The 24,808-nt window shown below is 43.9% G+C and overlaps 1 protein-coding gene across 1 annotated transcript in view; it reads left to right on the top strand.

Moving 5' to 3' along the window:
- LOC311113134 (disintegrin and metalloproteinase domain-containing protein 33-like) overlaps positions 1–24,808 on the top strand; it is a gene marked incomplete at its 5' end in the record, with an annotated part of 235,199 nt that overhangs the window by 10,240 nt on the left and 200,151 nt on the right. Inside the window, one exon of the mRNA XM_084156291.1 lies at positions 12,100–12,185. Within this exon, the coding sequence (XP_084012417.1) occupies positions 12,100–12,185 (86 nt within the window). The remainder of the gene's footprint in view (positions 1–12,099; positions 12,186–24,808) is intronic.

Here is a 24,808-nt window from a genome sequence, read left to right as displayed (position 1 = left end):
ACCGTGCCAACCAAACACAACAGGGGAGGGGCCGGGTGGGCATTCCGCCTCGGAGGCGGCTCCGGCTCCGGGCGTGACCACCACTCTCCTTCTACCCCCCCGTAGCGCCCCTGGTCTGGTCCCGCTGGCTGGAGCTGGACTGGACACCGGTGGAGCGGATTGCTCTGGCTCCGCAGTGGAGCAGCTGACCGGTGCCGGACCAGGCACCGGAGGAACAGGCACGGGCCGTGCCGGACTGACGACGTCCACCACTGGCTTGGTGCGGGGAGCAGGAACTGGCCGGACCGGGCTGGCGACGCGCACCACTGGCTTGGTGCGGGGAGCAGGAACGGGCTGGACCGGGCTGGCGACGCGCACCACTAGCTTGGTGCGGGGAGCAGGAACGGGCCGCACCGGGCTGGCGACGCGCACCACAGGCTTGGTGCTAGGGACAGGAACAGGCCGGACCGGGCTGACGACGCGCACCACAGGCTTTGTGCGGGGAGCAGGAACAGGCCGGACTGGGAACACGCACCATAGGCTTGGTGCGGGGAGCCGGAACGGGCCGGGCTGGACTGGGTACACACACCATAGGCTTGGTGCGGGGAGCCGGAACGGGCCGGGCCGGACTGTGGAGGCGGACTGGAGGTCTGGAGCGGAGAGCTGACACAACCCGTCCTGGCTAAATGCCTACCTCCACACAATATGTGTGAGGCATCAGCACAGGACGTACAGGGCTGTGCACTCGTACTGGCGCTACAGCACGTGGCACTGGCGCAGGATATACGGGACCGAGGAGGGGTACTGGAGGCCATGAGCGTTGAGCCGGCACACTCCGTCCTGGCTGCATGCCCACCTTAGCACGGCACGTGCGAGGTGCTAGCACAGGACGTACAGGACTGTCCCGGAACACTCGCGGCACAGTACGTGGCTCCGCATAACACGGAGCCTGCCCTTTTAGCCCCCCAAAAACATTTATTGGGGCTGTCTCTCAGGCTTCCTCCTCGGCCGGTACCCACTGCGTTGCCGCTGATCCTCTCTGTAGCGCGCCTCCACAGTCTCCTCCCAAGGACAGCGATCCATTCCGGCCTGGATCTCTTCCCAAGTCCAGGATCCCTTCCCGTCCAGGATCTCCTCCCAAGTCCAGGCTGTCTGTTCCTGGACACGCTGCTTGGTCCTCCTTTGGTGGGATCTTCTGTTACGATCGTTACATGAAGCAGACCAAGGCGCAGCGTGGTAAGCGTACATTATTTATTGTAGTACACACGAACAAAAACAACAAACCAAATGATACGTGAAGTCCTAGGTTAAACACCAAAACAAACCTTACGGAACAAGATCCCACAATAAACTAGTGCCAAAAGGCTGCCTTAGTATGGTCCCCAATCAGAGACAACGAGCTACAGCTGTCTCTGATTGGGAACCACCCTGGCCAACATAGATATAAATGATCTAGAACAAAACATAGAAAACTATAACATAGAACCTACACACCCTGGCTCAACATTAAAGAGTCCCCAGAGCCAGGGCGTGACAGCGTGTATAGTTATAGTGATGTTCATTTGAAAATCAAGATAAGGACGGTTAAACTTGCCCCTTTCATCTTTTAAGGTACACATCCAAAACACAATATTTTCTTACTTTAGCTGCTTCGATGCAGCATATTGATATTTTAACTGTTAGGCTAAACTTTTTAAACTGTAAGCATTTAATGTTGCGTTAATCAACATTAGAACATTGCTTTCAATGGTCACAAAATAGATCAACTCAGCAAAAAAAGAAACATCCCTTTTTCAGGACCCTGTCTTTGAAAGATAATTCGTAGAAATCCAAATAACTTCACAGATCTTCATTGTAAAGGGTTTAAACACTGTGTCTCATGCTTGTTCAATTAACCATAAACAATTAATGAACATGCACCTGTGGAACAGTCGTTAAGACACTAACAGCTTACAGACGGTAGGCAATTAAGGTCACAGTTATGAAAATTTAGGACACTAAAGAGGCCTTTCTACTGACTCTGAAAAACACCAAAAGAAAGATGCCCAGGGTCCCTGCTCATCTGCGTGAACGTGCCTTAGGCATGCTGCAAGGAGGCATGAGGACTGCAGATGTGGCCAGGGCAATAAATTGCAATGTCCGTACTGTGAGACGCCTAAGACAGCGCTACGGGGAGACAGGACGGACAGCTGATCGTCCTCGCAGTGGCAGACTACGTGTAACAACACCTTCACAGGATCGTCCAAACATTACACCTGTGGGACAGGTACAGGATGGCAACAACAACTGCCCGAGTTACACCAGGAACGCACAATACCTCCATCAGATCTCAGACTGTCCGCAATAGAATGAGAGAGGTTGGACTGAGGGCTTGTAGGCCTATTGTAAGGCAGGTCCTCACCAGACATCACCGGCAACAACGTCGCCTATGGGCACAAACCCACCATCGCTAGACCAGACAGGACTGGCAAGAAGTGCTCTTCACTGACGAGTCACGGTTTTTGTCTCACCAGGGGTGATGGTCGGATTCGCGTTTATCATCGAAGGAATGAGCGTTACACTGAGGCCTGTACTCTGGAGCGGGATCAATTTGGAGGTGGAGGGTCCGTCATGGTCTGGAACGGTGTGTCACAGCATCATTGGACTGAGCTTGTTGTCATTGCAGGCAATCTCAACACTGTGCATTACAGGGAAGACATCCTCCTCCCTCATGTGGTACCCTTCCTGCAGGCTCATCCTGACATGACCCTCCAGCATGACAATGCCACCAGCCATACTGCTTGTTCTGTGCGTGATTTCCTGCAAAACAGGAATGTCAGTGTTCTGCCATGGCCAGCGAAGCCCGGATCTCAATCCCATTGAGCACGTCTGGGACCTGTTGTATTGGAGGGTGAGGGCTAGGGCCATTCCCCCCATAAATGCTTGTTCAGGTGGGAAAGGGCAGTGTGGAGTGCAATAGAGATTGCATCATCTGTGGATCTGTTGAGGCAGTATGCAAATTGGAGTGGGTCTAGGGTATCTGGGATAATGGTGTTGATGTGAGCCATGACCAGCCTTTCAAAGCACATCATGGCTACAGACGTGAGTGCTACGGGTCGGTAGTCATTTAGGCAGGTTATCTTAGTGTTCTTGGGCACAGGGACTATGGTGGTCTGCTTGAAACACGTTGGTATTACAGACTCAGTCAAGGAAGTGTTGAAAATGTCAGTGAAGACACTTGCCAATTGGTCAGCGCATGTTCGGAGTACACGTCCTGGTAATCCGTCTGGCCCTGCGGCCTTGTGAATGTTGACCTGCTTAAAAGTCTTATTCACATCGGCTACGGAGAGCGTGATCACATAGTCATCCGGAACAGCTGATGCTCTCATGCATGCTTCAGTGTTGTTTGCCTCGAAGCGAGTGTAGAAGTGATTTAGTCCTGCATTGACTCTTTGCCTGTTTGATGGTTCGTCGGAGGGCATAGCGGGATTTCTTATAAGCGTCCGGGTTAGAGTCCTGCTCCTTGAAAGCGGCAGCACTACCCTTTAGCTCAGTGCGGATGTTGCCTGTAATCCATGGCTTCTGGTTGGGGTATGTACGTACGGTCACTGTGGGGACGACGTCATCGATGCACTTATTGATGAAGCCAGTGACTGATGTGGTGTATTCCTCAATGCTATCGGAAGAATCCTGGAACATATTCCAGTCTGTGTTAGTGTAACAGTCCTGTAGCTTAGCATCTGCGTCATCTGACCACTTCCTTATTAACCAAGTCACTGGTGCTTCCTGCTTTAGTTTTAGCTTATAAACAGGAATCAGGAGGACAGAGTTATGGTCAGATTTGCCAAATGGAGGGTGAGGGAGCACTTTGTATGTATCTCTGTGTGTTGAGTAAAAGTGGTCTAGAGTTGTTTTTCCTCTGGTTGCACATTTAACATGCTGGTAGAAATGAGGTAGAATGGATTTAAGTTTCCCTGCATTATAGTCCCCGGCCACTAGGAGCTCTGCCTCTGGATGAGAGTTTTCCTGTTTGCTTATGGCCTTATGCAGCACATTGAGTGCAATCTTAGTGCCAGCATCGGTTTTTGGTGGTAAATAGACAGCTACATAAAATATTGATGAAAACTCTCTTGGTAAATAGTGTGGTCTACAGCTTATCATGAGATACTCTACCTCAGCCGAGCAAAACCTAGAGACTTCCTTAGTATTAGACTTTATGCACCAGCTGTTGTTTACAAATATACACAGCCCGCCACCCCTTGTCTTACCGGAGTCAGCCGTTCTATCCTGCCGATGTAGCGTATATCCCGCCAGCTGTATGTTATCCATGTCGTCGTTCAGCCACAACTCGGTGAAACATAAGATATTACAGTTTTTAATGTCCCGTTGGTAGGATAACCTTGATAGTCCAATTTATTTTCTAATGATTGTACGTTGGCTAATAGGATTGATGGAAGAGGCAGTTTACTCGCTCTCCGTCGGATCCTTACAAGGTACCCCAACCGACGTCCACAATATCTCTGTCTCTTTATCATGCGAATGATGGCGATTTGAGCCTTGTCGGGTGTCTATTGAATATCCTTCGCGTCCGACTCATTGAAGACAAAATCTTTGTGCAATTCGAGGTGAGTAATCGCTGTCCTGATATCCAGAAGCTCTTTTTGGTCATAACAGAATGGCAGAAACATTATGTACAGAATAAATGACAAATAACGTGAAATAACACACATAATAGCACAATTGGTGACTGCTGTAACTTTGGGTGTTACTTTTCTCTTTTGACCCACGGTCACTGACAGATGGACCTACTACTACAGTCAAAGAGATGAGTCAACTCCGATCATGTGCTGACCAACTGGCAAGTGTCTTCACCGACATTTTCAACATTTCCCTGACTGAGTCTGTAATACCAACATGTTTCAAGCAGACCACCAATCGTCCCCGTGCCCAAGGACACTAAGATAACCTGTCTAAATGACTACCGACCCATAGCACTGACGTCTGTAGCCATGAAGTGCTTTGAAAGGCTGGTCATGGCTCACATCAACACCATTATCCCAGAAACCCTAGACCCACTCCAATTTGCATACCGCCCCAACAGATCCACAGATGATGCAATCTCTATTGCACTCCACACTGCCCTTTCCCACCTGGACAAGAGGAACACCTATGTGAGAATGCTATTCATTGACTACAGCTCAGCGTTCAACACCATAGTGCCTTCAAAGCTCATCACTAAGCTAAGGATCCTGGGACTAAACACATCCCTCTGCAACTGGATCCTGGACTTCCTGACGGGCTGCCCCATGTGGTAAGGGTGGGTAACAACACATCTGCCGCGCTGTTCCTCAACACGGGGGCCCCTCAGGGGTGCATGCTCAGTCCCCTCCTGTACTCCCTGTTCACCCATGACTGCATGGCCAGGCACGACTCCAACACCATCATTAAGTTTGCCGACGACACAACAGTGGTAGGCCTGATCACCGACAACGATGAGACAGCCTATAGGGAGGAGGTCAGAGACCTGGCCTTGTGGTGCCAGGATAACAACCTCTCCCTCGATGTGACCAAGACAAGGAGATGATTGTGGACTACAGGAAAAAAAAGAGGACTGAGCACGCCCCCATTCTCATCGACGGGGCTGTAGTGGAACAGGTTGAGAGCTTCAAGTTCCTTGGTGTCTACATCACCAATGAACTATCATGGTCCAAACACACCAAGACAGTCGTGAAGAGGGCACGACAAAGCCTATTCCCCCTCAGGAGACTGAAAAGATTTGGCATGGGTCCTCAGATCCTCAAAAAGTTATACAGCTACACCATTGAGAGCATCCTGACTCGTTGCATCACCGCCTGGTATGGCAACTGCTCGGCCTCCGACTGCAAGGCACTACAGAGGGTAGTGCGTACGGCCCAGTACATCACTGGGGCTAATCTTCCAGCCATCCAGGACCTCTATACCAGGCGGTGTCAGAGGAAGGCCCCCAAGCCATAAGACTCCTGAACAGCTAATCATGGCCACCCGGACTATTTGTACTGCTCACCCCACCCCCACCCCATCTTTTTACGCTGCTGCTACTCTGTTAATTATGTTTGCATAGTCATTTTAACTCTACCCACATGTACATATTACCTCAACTACCTCAACTAGCCGGTGCCTTTTGTTTTTGTGTTGTTTTATTTTACTTTTTTATTAAGAAATAAATGCATTGTTGGTTAAGGGCTGTAAGCAAGCATTTCACGGTAATGTCTACACCTGTTGTATTCGGCGCATGTGGAAAATACAATTTGATTTGATTTGATTTGAAATAGACCTCCAATAATGACATGGCCCATCCTATGCTGTCTGTCCACCTCAGTGACATGCTCATGGGCATATGTCAAGAGAAACCATCAATTGCTTTTTTCTCATGGTTGAATTCACTTGGGTCCTTCCTTTGTTCATCTCTATCAATGTGGTTGGAAAAACAAAGTGGAAGTAAAGGATGAGAGGAGAGAGAGGGATGGGAAGAGAAACAAAGGTGTGAGAAAGTATGAGTTTTTTCCTTAATCAGCACTTTAGTTTTTCACTCCCCCTAGTGCTAGATGTGCATTGTGCCAAAAGGTATATGGTGAGATTTTGTCAATGTGTTTACTTAACCAGTGGAGTAAAACTAAATAATGAGTTCTAAGTAATGTATTTTAGGGATAGGTATACAGTTTGTCATTTTAGTTACGTATTTGGAAAATAATGCATAAGGTCAACATCCAACATTTTCCTATTATGAGTTCATCGTTTTGGGACGTTTATATATTTTCTATTTTCCAAACACTAGTACGTATAGGCCTACACATATTCACCGAGCACACTTTCTTTAAAAAAGTACTTCCAACTAATCAATCCCTTGTCTGAGTGGAATTGAAGAGGGCTGTACATTTGGGTATAAATCTGGAGACAACCCGACATATGCATGCTTTTCTTCTCCATACACATAGAGACATAAGCACATCCAGCTGTACTAACACAGCAGTAATAGAAGACCTATATAGTGCACAAATTTTGACCAGGTCCCATACGGCTCTTGTCAAAAGTAGTGCACTATATAGAGAATAGGGTGACATTTGGAACACAACCATGGTCGAGCTTGGAGAGAAAGATAAGCAGAGAAATGAAAGGAGGCATTTAAAGATAATTTAACCATAGAGAGTCCATGCTATGTAACTGGATGCTTCCAGGTTTACGTGTCAGCCTCTCGGATAAGACGTTGTATCCAATGAGCTCTCCGCCAGACTAGGAGAACGAACGTGGAGTGGAAGGAATAGGATATAGAGTAAGAAGGAATTTTCTGACTCTTATCACCTTTTTCCTTCTCCTTTTCATCCGCCCCTGCAAAGAAGAGAAGAGCCGCTTAGCACACACACACACACAGTAATTGAAAAAGCCTCATCGGAGGTCCCTTTGAAAGTGTTACTGCAGAGAGAGACAGAGAGATGGAGAGAAAAGAAAGGGGGACAGTGGTGATTTGTTGACTGGAAGGTTGGGTGTCGCGTTGGCCTAGGCGTTCATGAAACGCCTCGGAGCCCCGATCATTTTGTGGCGATGGTGATGGAGGACCCCATTCCCCATCCACTCTCTTATGTGCTATGCTAAAGCCATTAGGCCGGGTTAATGGTTTCTGTAGAGAAGAGGCCTTTAATGACGGAGCAGGGGAGTCATTGTGGCATTTCTAGAGCCTGGCAGGCTCCTATGCTTTTGCTTGTGTGCCCGACCTGAGTTCAAACCTCGGGTCTCCTGCGTGTCACAAGACTGTGTTAGCCCACTCCGCTTAAGCCTAGGCATTAGTTTGGGCAGCTAATGCAAGTTTCCTGGTCTCAGGAAGATTATTTTGCAGTTTGCAGCCTAGCTAAAAACGTCTTGGTGTCGAGTCTGACGACTGTTTTTTTAGTCGGCCAGACAATTTTTCATAACAGATGTGCAACTTTCTGTACAAGCTATGTTTTACAATAAATAGGAAAAATCTGCAAAGCGAGTTTCTGGCCACTCATATTTTGTAATTTCCTACATTGTGTCTCACCAAGGGCCGGGCTGCAGATGTCACAAGAGAAAGAGTTCTAAGAAGCAGCAGTTCTATGTGTGGTATTCTAGAGTGCATATATGATATACTTCTGACGGCAACTTTGTCACTCCGATTTCCCTAAGTGACTCTGCAGAGAGAGTCCATATGGTTTTTGGCAGGTCAAAGGAGTAGTCAGTCACAAAGGGAGAGCGAAAACAGACTCCCCACCCAGGAAACCAGAGGGGTGCTCCGTGCAGACCTGGGTTCAAATACTATTTGAAATCTTTAAAATACTGTACTTTGAGTGTTCCTTTAGTCTGCCTGGAGTGGGCCAGGTGCATTTTGAGACTACTCTATTGGTTCCAAGCTCAATTAAGCCCAGATAAAATGTTTGAAATTATTTTGAATACTTTTTGAACCCAGGTTGGGTGCTCCGTGACATTCCCTTGCCCTGTTCTGTTCCACTCATTATATTCCACCAAGGCCCCTATTCTGATTCTGAAAGACTCAAATGTCACAGTGTGAAATGCTTTCTCACTGCCCCTAGCAGGTACAGGCAAAATAGTGCTGACATTTATGGATTCCTCTCACTCATATCCGTTATTAATTGGTGACCTTAACCGGGAGTGAAACATTTTATCTGAACCCCCCCTTGAGGTAACAGGGAGGGGGATTATCTCAATTCAAAAGACGCCTTGCGACCCTGAGTAGCTACCATACAAATCCTCCCACAAAGCACTGACTGTGGGAGGACACTGTGTTATGTAGAAATGCACTGAGGAGAATTAGCATATTCAATTATAAAAGGATGTTAATGGATACCCAACAGTGTGTTTTTCTAGGTCTTTTGAGAGTGTTTGCGATGTGGTTTGGATGTGCTTTAAAAAGCAGTACCTGACATAGATGTGAAAAGACTAGCAATACAGAGGCGCCCGCTCTTTCGCTGGGTGACCATTGTTTGCACAACTGGACAAGCTTTCTCAGAGAGCTCTCGACTCGAAAGCCACTCACTAAAAGGCAAAAAGGTGGAAATTATTGCGACTGCGGTGGAAGCGGCAGGGGTAGCTGGCGGGGTATCTAGCGTGGTGCATTCGCAGCTTTACCATCATGGACTGGCACCTCGACTTAATTACGCACAGCGGGAACATTGTGTTCGAATCAAAGAATGTTAATGATCTGTCTGTGTAGAGACTTGCCAATGTTATCTGCTTCAGGGACAAAAGCATCATTAGCTCAGCAGCAACCATTGATTGACTGACTTAAATTATTTGACAATTTGTAAAATACATACATAAGGGCGCTCCAGCAGGTGACACCTCCACATACAATTTAAGAAAATCATCAAGGATAACACAATCAAGCTTAACAGCTTATTTCCATTGTGGTCCTTTTGAAGAGGGAAGGGGGAACGGGGAATGCAACAAGGTTAGGCGGTAATTGTAATGGGAACAGACAATGACAGACAAAAATTTACAACGTGGAATTAAAATGGATTTTTTGGGGGTTTATATCATTTGATTTACACAACATGCCTAACACTTTGAAGATGCAAAATAATTTTTCTTGTGAAACAAACAAGAAATAAGACAAAAAAAACAGATAACTTGAGCGTGCATAACTATTCAAACCCCCCAAAGTCAATACTTTGTAGGGACACCTTTTGCAGCAATTACAGCTGCAAGTCTCTTGGGGTATGTCTCTATAAGCTTGGCACATCTAGCCACTGGGATTTTTGCCCATTCTTCAAGGCAAAACTGCTCCAGCTCCTTCAAGTTGGATGGGTTCCGCTGGAGTACAGCAATCTTTAAGTCATACAGATTCTCAATTGGATTGAGGTCTGGGCTTTGACTAGGTGATTCCCCTTAAACCACTCGAGTGTTGCTTTAGCAGTATGCTTAGGGTCATTGTCCTGCTGGAAGGTGAACCTCCGTCCCAGTCTCAAATCTCTGGAAGACTGAAACAGGTTTCCCTCAAGAATTTCCATGTATTTAGTGCCATCCATCATTCCTCAAATCAATTCTGACCAGTTTCCCAGTCCCTGACGATGAAAAACATCTCCACACATGATGCTGCTACCACCATGCTTCACTGTGGGGATGGTGTTCTCGGGGTAATGAGAGGTGTTGGGTTTGCACCAGACATAGTGTTTTCCTTGATGGCCAAAAAGCAAAATTTTATTCTCATCTGACCTGAGTACCTTCTTCCATATGTTTGTGGAGTCTCCCACATGCCTTTTTGCGAACACCAAGCATGTTTGCTTATTTTATTCTTTAAGCAATGGCTTTTTTCTGGCCACTCTTCCGTAAAGCCCAGCTCTGTGGAGTGTACGGCTTAAAGTGGTCCTATGGACAGATAATATATCTCCGCTGTGGAGCTTTGCAGCTCCTTCAGGGTTATCTTTGGTCTCTTTGTTGCCTCTCTGACTAATGCCCTTGCCTGGTCCGTGAGTTTTGGTGGGCGGCCCTATTCCAAAGAATGGCAGCTGAGTATAAAATGTTTCTTTCCCCATACCACTTTTAAATCTAAAAGGAACAGCGTCAGTTTCACTCCTTCTAGTGGAATAGTTATGCTTATCCCTTACTAAGTTAAAGTAGTTACATAGGTACCTGGGGACTATACTGTGGACAATTTTATGTACAAGACATAATTTAATCTGAGCGACTCTCTCCTGCACTTTGAGCCATCTAAGGCTTTCAAAGTGGTAATAGTCTGCCCCGTGTAGCTCAGTTCGTATAGCATGGTGCTTGCAACGCCAGGGTTGTGGGTTCGATTCCCACGGGGGGCCAGTATGAAAAATGTATGCACTCACTAACTGTAAGTCGCTCTGGATAAGAGCGTCTGCTAAATGACTAAAATGTAAATGAGATAATATTTTGTGCCATGCTCTCCCCTGTTAGATGTTTATCTAGCACACATCCAAGATACTTAACAGAGTCTTTTGCTGCGACTACTATGTCACCTACTACCACCTTAAAATCAGGGGATTTCCTCAGTTTCACCTTGGACCCGAACAAGATGTCATATAGCCATTTACTGACATTCAGAAGTTCAGCACTGAGGACTTTCTCAACCACTTTTTGTCTTTGTGGGAAACCAACAGTGCATAATCATCTGCTTATAGGAAAATGTCACATGTACAGGCAGATTTCAGATCATTTATATACAATAGAAAGAAAAGTGGACCCAATTCTACACATTTTACTAGAGGGCAAAGATAATAATTTCTAGTTTTATAGCTAATCTCATGCAATTCTACACATTTTGCCATGAGGCTGAGAGGAAATGTTGCTGTTTTAAAGCTAATTTCCTGCAATTCTACACATTTTGCCATGAGGCTGAGAGAAAATGTTGCTGTTTTAAAGCACATTTCCTGCTACTGTACACATTTTGCCATGAGGCTGAGAGACAACGTTGCAATAAAGCAAATTAAAGCGAAAATATAGGTATGTTAAATGTGATAAAGGCACTGGATTATGAGCTGTCTTGTTTTCTAAATGAACAAATGACGTAGGAATTGTTATGGTGAAGTAGGCAGCCATTGAAACACAGTAACATGAGCCTCATTGCGGTCATATTTGTGGCTTATTGGGGGTGTGGCTTTCAGTTAGTTATTTTTGGCCATCCATCCCATGAGAGTGAATGTCATTCCAGTTCATCTGAATGTAATTCCAGTGCACTGCTTGCTATGAATTATATCCGATGGTGTTTGCATGTTTAGGTAAAAAAAAACAAATAATGTAAAAAAAAATTGGGTTGCTCAATCTGATTGGGCCCACCCGTGCCTACGCGGCTGATTGAAAGACATACCATGTACAAAATTCTATTACACAATAATCCACAAACCTTAACCACCCTTACACAAGGCCTCAAAACCTATCTAGTTACCCTTATTCAAAACCTTGAAAAAACTGAGAACATTCATCAATAATCATCATTAATTTACCATTTGTAGATCATTTTAAAAAATCTCAGTCAAAGCACTGGAAAACCTCTATATAACTCTTATATAACCTTCATGAGAGCCACAAACCCTCCGTTGCCCTCCAACTGTGTGGTAATGAATGTGTCTTGCTCTTCATTGACCCTTGTGTTTGTGTCTTTGACAGGGGAGCTAAGGGGACAGACAGTGACAGCACAGTGGATCTCTCAAGGACGCACCAAGAGGGAGGCTGCTGGGACTGCTACACCACAGGTCAGTCACAATATTCCATCAACGTTGTTCCAACGTTCCCATAGAAACTTCTCCTAACGTTCCTCTGGCCTCTACACAATGTCCACATATGGTACATTTTTGGTTGTGTGGACGTGATGAGCAGTTTTCTAAATCACTCTGTATTTCGGGGTTTTGCAATCCCGCATTAAATGTATGTTTGTTTATGTGAAGGTATAAAATGTATGCTCGTGATTGTTATGTTAAGGTATTTTTCTGCCCACCTTGTCTTCCCACACAGACATCCTCCCACTCACACACAGTAGGTAGCTTTGTGAGGAGTACTGCTGAGAGATAATAAACCAATACGTGCCCTTTAGAAAATTATGGGGAAGGACATTTATTATATTACATTATATTAAACAATACTGTTTTATTACTATTATAATTGTTATTTACAGTACGGCTCATTCACCATAGGTTGGGCGTTCAATTTCCCCTTCAAACAGCAGATTGAAGAAAGATTAACAATGGGACATTTATAGTGAGGTTCAGTTGGTTCATAAAACCCCACCATTGAACACCAGTTGCCTGTCATCTGACCCGCAGGCAGCAGGACTTAGGAAACGACTACTGCCAATGAGTCGAAAATCGGACATTATCCTGTTTGGCAGTCTGAATTCCCTATTGGAACTCTTATTCAACTCTTATTCAAGACCACGTTGAACAGGGTCTTGCAAAAACACAGAAGAGCTGTCTCAAGTTCTATGACACTTTCTATGGCAAGTTTTCAAGTTCAGTTTTCTGTGGCCAATTTTCTCAGAAAATGTTTCTATGGCAAGTTTCTATAATTCAGTTAGCTTGACTCCGAGTGCAAGCCTTGGATGCACTCGGAGTCAAGGTGGGTTTTGTGTAAAGATCGACTTGAACTTGAACGTCTGAATGCATCCGTCACTGTTTGCTTTGTCCGATATGCTGGTAATGTTGCAAGTTACCACCGAGCTATTGTCTCCTCTTTTGTGCTCTCTCTAAATGTAACGTTGACTGTGAACATGATCACTACTGGCAACCGGATCGTCTTCTCATCGTCTGTGTACACGGACAGACACACACACAGAGGAGAGAGAATGAATGGCTGATCCGATATTCCTTCTCTCAGTGTGGTTCTGTTTGCTCTATGAATTTGTGTCACAGACATTTAGGCTGTTAAATCATCATATCAACGTGTGGAGGGCTGCCGTGTTGTACATGATAAATATATGAAAAGGTCAAAATACCAAATGCATGTAAAAAAACAAAACTATTTTTTCCTTCATTCAAAGCAAGCCTTCACGCCCCAAACACCTCTCTCTTTCTCCCTCTCTCTCTCTCTTTCCCTATTTCTCTCTCTCTCTTCCTCCCATCCAAGCCAACAAACATTCTGGAAGCAACTGCGGCAGATGTGACAGATTAACTGTCCATGGTCTCACCCTGACGGGGGGTGGAAGAGGGATGAAGAGAGCTCTATCTGTTGTGTTGATCTATTACAGTTCCATGTAGTTGGCCATGGCCATGGAGAGAGGCATGTGGAGATGGCTGAGGGCCCTGGTGTATGGGAGCAGATGTCTCCACTTGGCCTGGTGCTAGCCAGGGAGAGGGAGATAGAGGAAGAGCTCCAGGCATGGCCAGCTGTTTTCCCCCAGGGCCTGCAGTCAACAGAGATGAATTTGTGGGTCCTGGAGAAAACTTAGATTTCGGCATAGATTGCGGCATAGGGTGGAAGGCAAACTACTACTTGAATAGGTAGAAGCAGTATGGTCGAGACCCCTTTTTTACCTTCTCTGTTGACTCCTCTCGGATCAGTGATCACAAAGTATGTGAAATAACTACTGTAGCCTATATGAAGCCTAGCCAATCACTCTCTTATTCTCCTCAGGACTAGAGGCCATTGCTCTGCTCTACCACCTCTCTGTCAGAGAGCCTAGTGCTGCCTTGCCTCCCCTTGCTCCGCTCCTTCCTCCTCCACGTGCATAGCTAATTGACGGTGATCATTCGGGGCGTTGGGTTTCGTCCTGTGCATCTTAATGCTGTGAGAGCGGCTGGGATCAGCGGGTCCTGCAGAGTCCATGTGGCACACGCACACACAACCACTCGCAGTGAATTCAGCCCCACGCTCTCTCTCATCTACATACCAAGGTTAGGTGTTGGGCGAATGCTAACAAGAGGATATTGACAATGTGTGTTTTCGGGGTGTCAGCAGTAAGGAGATTAAGAGGGATTGAATAGCCAAATGAGAGATCACAGTTTGAACGTGAGGTTTAGGATGTTTTGTTCCAAGCTCGAAATCTCCCGATTTGATTAAGTGGTTGTATTTCTTTTTCACAAGCCCAAAATCTCTAGATTTGATTCAGTGGCTGTAGTTGTAACACAGTTGGTCTTTACTCTGTGAAAAATCACTTTTCAGGTACTTCTCCATAACAGAATGTGGTGTAGTTCAGTTATGTAGATATTATTTGTTTCAGTATGAGTTATGAATTATATAATTTTTTTTCAGACAAAGAGTTACCAGATGTGTACGTATTGAGTGGCCGTTGAACAGCATCAATTACACTCTCCCTCCCACATAAAAGAGTTCACAGCTGTGTATAATATTGTGCATCCTTCGCAACGCTATTCTGCATGTTTCACAGCAGTCTCAACTCTCCAGAGAAAGAGCTAATGTTATCACAGAGGCCTCTTTCCCTCCCTCCCTCCCTCCCTCCCTCCCTCCCTCCCTCCCTCCCTCCCTCCCTCCCTCTCTCTTTCTTTTTTCTCCTCCTTTCTTCCCTGAGCCCTGCAGTCTCTCCTGTCTCCCTTCTGATTAGATTATGTGGTGCTGCACACACCCATTTCTCAGCCCCATAAACAAGCAGAGTAGCAGACACCGACACCAGGCCTGACATTCACTAGAGCAAACTCACCTTCCCTCCCACACACCCACCGTGGTCAAGTCACCCTGTAGGGAACAGATTACTTTCAATGATCCTCACACACGTAGGCAACACACACACGTACGCTCACAGTACACACATAACACGCACACAAAACTGCCCATGTCTGAAAAACCCTTTCAAAAACATCATTAGTATCCATGTGATGCTTGATTGGTGTCTATCTAGCTACACAATATAACGTTTCTCTCACTACTCAAAACATGTTTTATTTTTTCTTATGCTGAATGGTTCATGACTCATGAGAGGAGTTCCAACGTACTTAGCACCCTCGAATGAAGTGGAATGCTTTTCAAACGGGTTCCGAGAAAAGGTGTCATCATTTGAGGCACACAGCACCACTTTGAGAGCTGTGTCTATCAATATTTATCATGCCTTCAGAAAACTGCTCCCCTGATAGAGGGACTCTCAGGAGGACTGTGTGTATGTGTGTCTGTTTGTTTATGTGTGTGTGAGCACTGTGTATGTATATGTATCTGTTGAGTGTGTGAAGGCCTGTGTGGTCTGTTGTGTGTGTGTGTGTGGTCTGTGTGTGTGTGTGTGTGTGTGTGTGTGTGTGTGTGTGTGTGTGTGTGTGTGTGTGTGTGTGTCAGTCAACAGTACCCTCTCACGGTAAAAGTTCAAATGTAATCCATGTGTCCTCTCCTCTGACCACTGCACTGCATATGCCACTATGTATCACTCACACCCATCTCATCTGGACTGGAGTATTACACTTAATTTACTTATGCAAAGAATATGTCCTCTGGCAAAAGCCCCTCCCTTAACCCAAACAACCTCTCAACGAGACGGAGAGAGAGGGAGGGCGAGAGAGGAAGAGAAAATCATGTTTACACTAGTTTTCTGTCTGCTGGTTAAAATGCAGCTTTTCATCTAACCAAATCCCAAGATACTTATAGGAGGTGACCCTATCAATCAAATCTGAAAGTGACTCCATCTGTTTACTTTCAGAGAAGAGAAAACCAGACATTTTGTTTTCCTTGAATTAAGCACAAGTTTCAATTTGAAAAGCTGCCTTTAAATAACATCAAAAGCCAACTGTAAGTCCCGAAAAGCCTTCTCAATATTTGATGCGCTAGAATAAATAATTGTGTCATCAACATACAGATGGAGATTTGCAGAGTCAACAGTCTTCCCTGATCATTAATATACAGTGTAAAAAGGATCGGACCTAAAATTGGGCCCTGGGGAACTCCTTATGTAAGCCTTAGAAACTCAGATGTCATACCCTCCTGTGCTACACACTGTGTGATGTCAGAAATGTAGTTTTGGAACCAATCCAACGCATCAACACTTAAACCAATATTTTTTAGTCTATACAACAGCATGGCATGGTCAACAGTTTCGAAGTCCTTCGATAAGTCAATAAAAAGTGAAACACAGTGATTTTTCTTGTCCTGAGCATCTAGAATATCACCTACAACCTTACTTACTGCAGTAATTGTACAATGCTTGGCTCTAAAATCTGACTGGAATTGAGATAAAACTAAGTTATTATACAGAAAGGTTTTCCTAAACTTTTGCCAGTTTAGACAGTTTAGATATGGGACGATAGTTGTCCAACTGGGACGGATCTCCACACTTATGTAAAGGCGTGACGTTAACATCACAACATTGACAGTCCAAGATAGTAGAGGAGATACAGCGCATTCAGAAAGTATTCAGACCCCTTGACCTTATGTTACAGCCTTATTCTAAAATTGATTATTTTTTTATCCTCATCAATCTACACACAACACCCCATAATGACTAAGTGAAAACAGGTTTTTAGAAATGTTTGCAAATGTATTAAAAATACAAAACAGAAATACCTTATTCACATAAGTATTCAGACCCTTTGCTATACGACTCGAAATTGAGCTCAGGTGCATCCTGTTTCCATTGATCATCCTTGAGATGTTTCTACAACTTTATTGGAGTCCACCTGTGGTAAATTCAATTGATTGGACATGATTTGTAAAGGCACAAACCTGTCTATATAAGGTCCCACAGTTGACAGTGCATGTCAGAGCAAAATCCAAGCCATGAGGTCGAAGAGCTCCGAAACAGGATTGTGTTGAGGCACAGCTCTGGGGAAGGGTACCAAAACATTTCTCCAGCATTGAAGGTCACCAGGAACACAGTGGCCTCCATCATTCTTAAATGGAAGAAGTTTGGAACCACCAAGACTCTTCCTAGAGCTGACCGCTCGGTCAAACTGAGAAATCGGGGGAGAAGGGCCTTGGTCAGGGAGGAACCCGATGGTCACTGACAGAGCACCAGAGTTCCTCTGTGGAGATGGAAAAAGCTTCCAGAAGGACAACCATCTCTGCAGCACTCCACCAATGAGGCCTTTATGGTAGAGTGGCCAGACGTAAGCCACTCCTCAGTAGAAGGCACATGACAGCCCGCTTGGAATTTGCCAAAAGTCACCTAAAGGACTCTCAGACCATGAGAAACAAGATTCTCTGGTTTGATGAAACCAAGATTGAACATTTCGGTCTGAATGCCAAGTGTCTGGAGGAAACCTGACACCATCCCTACGGTGAAGCATGGTGGTGGCAGCATAATGCTGCAGGGATGTTTTTCAGCAGCAGGGACTGGGAGACTAGTCAGGATCAAAGGAAAGCTGAACAGAGCAAAGTACAGAGAGATCCTTGATGAAAACCTGCTCCAGAGTGCTCAGGACCTCAGACTGGGGCGAAGGTTCACCTTCCAACAGGACAATGACCCTAAGCACACAGCCAAGACAACACAGGAGTGGCTTCGGGACAAGTCTCTGAATGTCCTTGAGTCATTATTTGTACAAGACCTTTATTTTATCCATGGATCAAACCATACCTTGACTGGTGGGGGTGCTCTAGATAGAACTAATGGGCTAGACCAACATTAATACTTCCAACGTTTATAGGGGTACCCTGATTTCTCCTGGTTTTGGTTGTACTCACAACCCCCAGGCACCCCTATAACTACAACAACGACTTCATCCCCTTGAGAGCTGACTCTCACACGATCCAGCCCCCTGCCTTTAGCCTCCTGGTCTTCCAGGGCCGTGTTGCACCTGGGCTGTGACCTGTTGTTTTTGTGGTTACTGACTCAGGGGATGTCCCCTCAGGGGATGAGACTGGGGATGACTGATGGAGAGAGAGAAAGAGAGAGTAGAACAAGACAAGACCACAGCTGCTAGTAGGTATTATAGGCCTCCACTACACCACAGCTGCAGGTGGCCAATAGACTCTGGGCAGGACACACTTAAGTCTCTCTTAGGGCTCCCCCTAAGTCTGCTTTGGATTCCCTTTGGTTGCATTTGTTTCTCATCAGAACCAGTTGTTGAATCGGGTCACACTATTACTAACACTACTACTACTACTACTACTACTACTACTACTACTACTACTACTACTACTACTACTACTACTACTACTACTACTACTACTACTACTACTTCCCCTCAAACCAAAACCCCATTCCTCATGATGATTGCCACCTTTGATACATTATATATATCTATTTAGCCTGCTGGCTACCATTAAAGTGAAGCTCTTTCTCCGTGCAATGATCACTTTCTTACCGATCTCTCCTGGCGATAGTAAGCATCTCTGACAGCTATGAGAACATCAGACTTGGCCGACTCAGCTTCAGATAGCAGCCTTCACAAGACGAGGGTTGTGAAAGAAGGAGAGGAGGGTTGTGAAAGAAGGAGCTGAGGGTTGTGAAAGAAGGAGAGAGCTTGGAGAAAAGGGGTAGAGGGAGACGTCTTCACATTTTCCCCTCCTCTTTCTAAGAAATGTCCTTATCCAAGTTGCTTGGTTTCTGGGGTAAAAGAGCTGTTGATGTTGAACACAGAATTTGGCCAACTGTTCTTCATGTTGACACAAAATGTTCCATCAATGACACTGACATTCTAAATGTGCATTCTAGTTTTAGATTCTTCCTGGGGTGCCAGTGACTGTCTTGGAACTTTTGGTGCAAACATGGTGCCTGTAGATTCGAATTTGCAGTTTGCTGAAGTCTATGGAACTGTGAGTAATCTCCTTGGCAAAGCTAAAGCACATTGGGACTAGCTGACAACCTTATAGCTACAGCATATCCACCTATAACTACAGCATTTCCAGCCGGTCTGGTCTGGGTTTTTTCCCTTTTCCTCGAGGAGAAACGTAAGCAGGGATCAGACAATGAGAGCCTTCAACAGATGTAAAAAGCATCGAGGCCATTTACCGACATCCTGTTGGACAATCATTGGCTGATAATGATTAGAGAGATTGTGAACGAAAGGGCGCCAGACCTGCAGCCAGATTTTACGAAGCGCCGTCCTACAACACTATATATCCATCAATTCAAGGCATGTCCTCAGCCGCATTGTTTGAAACTGAGAAGGACACACACCGAAGGGTATTATATTAATTACAATCGATTGCTATTTGTATTGTTTGGGTGATATTCAGCGTGTGTGTTTGTGTAATAAGAAAAGAAGGAGGGAGGAAAGGAAGAATAATGCTGAGAAAGCACTGTCCTTCTATCTTTTTTCTGTCTTGGAGTGTTTGAGGTAATTACAATAGACTCCAGCTTCCAGCTCCCAGCATCCAGCTAGTGGATTAGATAAAGATTGATAATGGTGCTTTCATTTCAATTTCAAAGTGTGTGTGTGTGTGTGTGTGTGTGTGTGTGTGTATGAGAGAGAGGGTGTGCACGTGAATGCCTATGTGTGTGTGTGTGTGTGTGAGAGAGAGAGAGAGTATGTGTGTGTGTCAGAGCATGTGAGCGGAGTGGAGCGGGCGGATTTTGGACAGAGCGCAGAGCGGCATTTTTAAAAGGACGGAGCGTCGCCCTATGTCCCGCTCCAATTTCGCTCGCTCACACCACGAGTCTGAAGCATGCTCAAGCCTGACCCAGAATCCATCTGTTTAATTTAATTTGTGTCGTCCATGAATTTGTATTTTATAGAGCGAGAGGAGCAGCAGCAGCAACAAGAGAAAATGGTTAAGGAATACAAAAGGCCCAACCATAACAAGAGAAAAAGAGAGCTGGATGTAGCATTTTTTAAACTATTTACATGGACTATGAACCGCTGAGTAAAGGAGAACGCGAAGGGATGCAACATTTCGCCAGCGCAGCTCAACCGGGCTACACCATGTTACAACACCGTATGGGACACACTCATGCCACATGCCCTGGAAGAGATGGAAGCCAAACTGCAAGACCTACTGCAAAATGGTGATGGGCTCGTTCTGTCAGCGGACATTTGGACCAGTAGAAGAGGGCACAGCTTCCTTGGCATCGTGGCCAGTTTCATTGATGGGACGTTCCGGGGGCACACGGTTTTGTTGGGCTGTGAGCATATACAGGTGCACCATACCACAGATCGTATTTACCAAAAGTATGAAAGTGTACTGAAATATTGGAACGTGCAACGACGTGTGATTCGGGTCATCACTGACAGTGCCAGCAACATGATCAAGGCGTTTAACCTCCTCCCTGGCACTGAAGAGGAGACGTAGGGTGAAGTGACCGCGGATGCCAGCAGCAGCGCAGAACATGAAGAGGAGGATGAGGGACCACCTGCGCCCTCGCAAGTCTATGTGGAAGTGATAACCACTAATGTAGAAACTATGATAAATCAGTACTTTACAGTGTCAAATTTACATCTGAGATACCCCATTCACATGCTTCAGCTGGCGATCAAAGACGCCGTTAACGAGCACGACAACATTAATAGGCTGTTAGTGAAAGTCGGGCACCTGGTGAAAAGTGTACGCAAGAGCACCCTGAACACAGAGGAAACCGACCAATTAGGTGTCCGCCCCACAAATGCCTGAGCCACTCGATTGAGCAGCCAGCTGCGGATGATTCAGTCGTTCAGCCAGTTGTTCCAAAAAGACCCGTTATGGCAAAACAAACTCAAGTCTAATGTTTATTTTTTATTTTTTGGGGGGTAGATCAGCTTAATATTGCAGATAGATTGTAACTTCCATCAATGTAATTGTCTGCATCACTTCCAATCCCCCATGTTTTTTATATATATACTCCCCTTTATTACTTTTCAACCCCGCCATGCTTTCCCTACATGGGGTAAATTAGTGAACAACAATGGCCAGGCCTCTACTTCCAGCCTATACTTACTATCTAAACCTTATGGACACAGTCAATTTTACAATAATTCTATTTGATTTGTTTTTGCTCCTGAACTTCTTCTACTCTCAACCTCTCCGATCATTTGCATGATGTCCATCCGGTTTGCTTCTATATGCCATATCTTTCTAACTGTGCTCTTTCCCAAAAGCTCCCAACATACAACCTATATACTTATTATGGACACAGTATGCTTACATTATTAGTTATCTTGTTATTATTTGTTGTTATTTGTTATTAGTCCCATCCTTCAACTCCATTCAATACCTCCCATCTATCTCTTAACACCATCCATATAGGATTTCTATTTGCCATATATATTTCAACCGTACTGTGATGTTTTACAAAAGTTCTGAACCTTTCTATTCTCATTGCTTCTACAGATTGTGAATTTAAAATAAACATTTTTGCTAAAAGTATTATATTATTGATCGATTGACTATGACTTTTCAGATCACCCAGTTATGCTATCTGCAAGGTTAGCTCCAGGTAAATATTGCAATCCTTTAGCCATTCCTGGACCTGTGTCCAAAAACAAGCTACAAATGGACAGAACCAAAACAAATGACCTAATGATTCTGTCTCTTCACAGCAAAATCTGCAGAGCAGGGAAGATTGTATCCCCCATATAAATAACATTCTATTGGTAGCAAGAATTGTATATAATAATTTAAATTGAAAGATTCAAATTTTTGAATCCGGTGTCGTTTTGCGTGTCAGTTCATAAACACTATGCCATGAGATATGTACATCAAAAATCTCTTCCCAACTATTTTGCAATTTATATGGGACGGCTGTCAATCCTTTGGTCCTTAAGTGAAACTGATATACTTTTTTATTTATCACAGTTTTCCTTAACCAATTATGTTTTTTAATGCAAGGCCGACAGACAAGTTCCTTACTTTCTCCCCCTTCCACTTTCCTCTTCCACTTTTGCAGTAAGGCTGCAATTATTTGGTTGTAATTTTGGGTAGAGCAGGCATTTCCATATGTTTTTGTTAGCTGCATGTGCGACATAACTCCACCAGTCCTACCAATGATATCATTTACGAAGATTATACCTTTTTTAAACATTCTGTCAAAAAATAAAGTTTTTTTGTCAATTAGTATATTTGAATTTTACCACAATATTTGTTGCATTATTTGTTCTGTCGTTTCTGGAGGATTAAATTAAAATTGCAACCAACTTTCTATGGCTTGTTTTAGAAATAGTGATATTTGGGAGATGCTTTCCTTTTCAAATAACTGAAAATGAGTGGTTGAAAAGGCCATTCTTGAACATTGGGTGAGACAATCTTACTAATTTGCTTGAGAACCAGTTTGGATTTAAGTATAACTTTTGTTTGACTGAAGCTTTTAGTGATAGGTCTAATGCTTTAATATTTAATAATTTCTGTCCTCCGAATTCATATTAATTATATAAATAGGCCCTTTTAATTTTGTCTGGCTTGCCGTTCCAAATAGAATTGAATATTTTTTTCTCATAGAATTTAAAAAACTGTTCGCTAGGCGTAGGCAAGACCATAAGCAAATAGGTAAACTGGGATAATACTAAAGAGTTAATCAGGGTGATTTTTCCACAAATTGACAGGTGTTTACCTTTCCATAGTAGCAAGATCTTATATATTTTTGCTAACTTTCTATTAAAATGTATTGAAGTGAGATCATTTATTTCCTTTGGGATATGTATTCCGATTATATCCACATCACCATCAGACCATTTTATTGGTAAACTACATGGTAATGTAAAAATTTTATTTTTTAGTGATCCAATATGTAATATAGTACATTTGTCATAATTTGGTTGTAATCCAGAGAAGTTAGAAAATGTATCTAGATCCTCTATGAGGCTGTGGAGGGATTCTAGTTGTGAATTTAAAAGAAAACATGAATCATCAGCGTACAATGACACCTTTGTTTTTAAGCCCTGGATTTCTAATCCTCTGATATTATTATTGGATCTGATTTTAATATCTAACATCTCGATGGCCACAATAAATAGATATGCTGATTGTGGACAACCTTGTTTCACTCCTCTTGACAGTTTAAAACGTTCGGAGAAATAGCCATTATTTACTATTTTACACCTAGGGTTACTATACATGATTTTGACCCATTTTATATCAAATGCCTTTTCAAAGTCTGATATGAATAGCAGGCCTGGTTTCCCATATTTTCCATAGTGTTCTATTGTTTCCAATACTTGCCTTATATTATCTCCAATGTATCTTCCATGTAAAAAACCTGTCTTATTATAATGAATAATATCCGACAATACCTTTTTAATTCTATGCGCTATACAGTTTGCTAGAATTTTTGCATCACAACACTGAAGTGTAAGGGGCCTCCAATTGTTTTAATGGACTGGATCTTTACATTTTCCACTTGTATCCTGTTTCAGTAATAATGAGATCAGACCTTCTTCTTGAGTGTCAGATAATCTACCATTTACATAGGAGTGGTTAAAACATGCTAATAACGGTCCTCTTAGTATATCAAAAAAGGTTTGGTATACCTCGACTGGTATGCCATCCAACCCTGGAGTTTTCCCAGACTTAAAGTCTTTAATTGCATCCAGAAGTTCCTCCTCTGTAATTTCACCTTCACATGTGTCTTTCTGTATGGATGTTAATTTTACATTATCAATAGAAAAAAAAATCTCTACAATTAGCTTAAGTTAGAGGAGATGGAGGTGACTGAAAAGAAAACATATGCTTAAAGTACTTTGTTTCCTCCTTCAAAATATCATTTGGTGAATCATGGGTGACTCCGTCAATTGTAACCAGTTTCATTAAGTTATTTTTGGTAGCATTCCTATGTTGAAGATAAAAAAATAATTTTGTGCATTTTTCCCCATATTCCATCCAGTTTTCTTTACTTTTATAATATATTACAATTGATCTTTCTTGAATAAGTTTCTCCATTTCTTTTTATTTTTCCTCAAATTTCTTCTGAGCCTCTATGTTACAGTTTTTATTGCCATCTATCTGTTCTGTTAGACTTTCTATTTCCTTTGTTAGTATAAACTCTTTTGACCTACAGTGAGGGAAAAAAGTATTTGATCCCCTGCTGATTTTGTACGTTTGCCCACTGACAAAGACATGATCAGTCTATCATTTGAATGGTAGGTTTATTTGAACAGTAAGAGACAGAATAACAACAAAAAAACCTGAAAAATGCATGTAAAAAAATGTATGAATTGATTTGCATATTAATGAGGGAAATAAGTATTTGACCCCTCTGCAAAACATGACTTAGTACTTGGTGGCAAAACCCTTGTTGGCAATCACAGAGGTCAGACGTTTCTTGTAGTTGGCCACCAGGTTTGCCCACATCTCAGGAGGGATTTTGTCCCACTCCTCTTTGCAGATCTTCTCCAAGTCATTAAGGTTTCGAGCCTGACGTTTGGCAAATCGAACCTTCAGCTCCCTCCACAGATTTCCTATGGGATTAAGGTCTGGAGACTGGCTAGGCCACTCCAGGACCTTAATGTGCTTCTTCTTGAGCCATGTGTTATGGGTCATTGTCATGCTGGAATACCCATCCACGACCCATTTTCAATGCCCTGGCTGAGGGTAGGAGGTTCTC

This window comes from Coregonus lavaretus (genome assembly GCF_964263955.1).
Source record: "Coregonus lavaretus genome assembly, chromosome: 39".
NCBI lineage: Eukaryota > Metazoa > Chordata > Actinopteri > Salmoniformes > Salmonidae > Coregonus > Coregonus lavaretus.
Note: the sequence above shows the minus strand (reverse complement) of the source record. Positions and strands in the feature narration are given on the sequence as shown.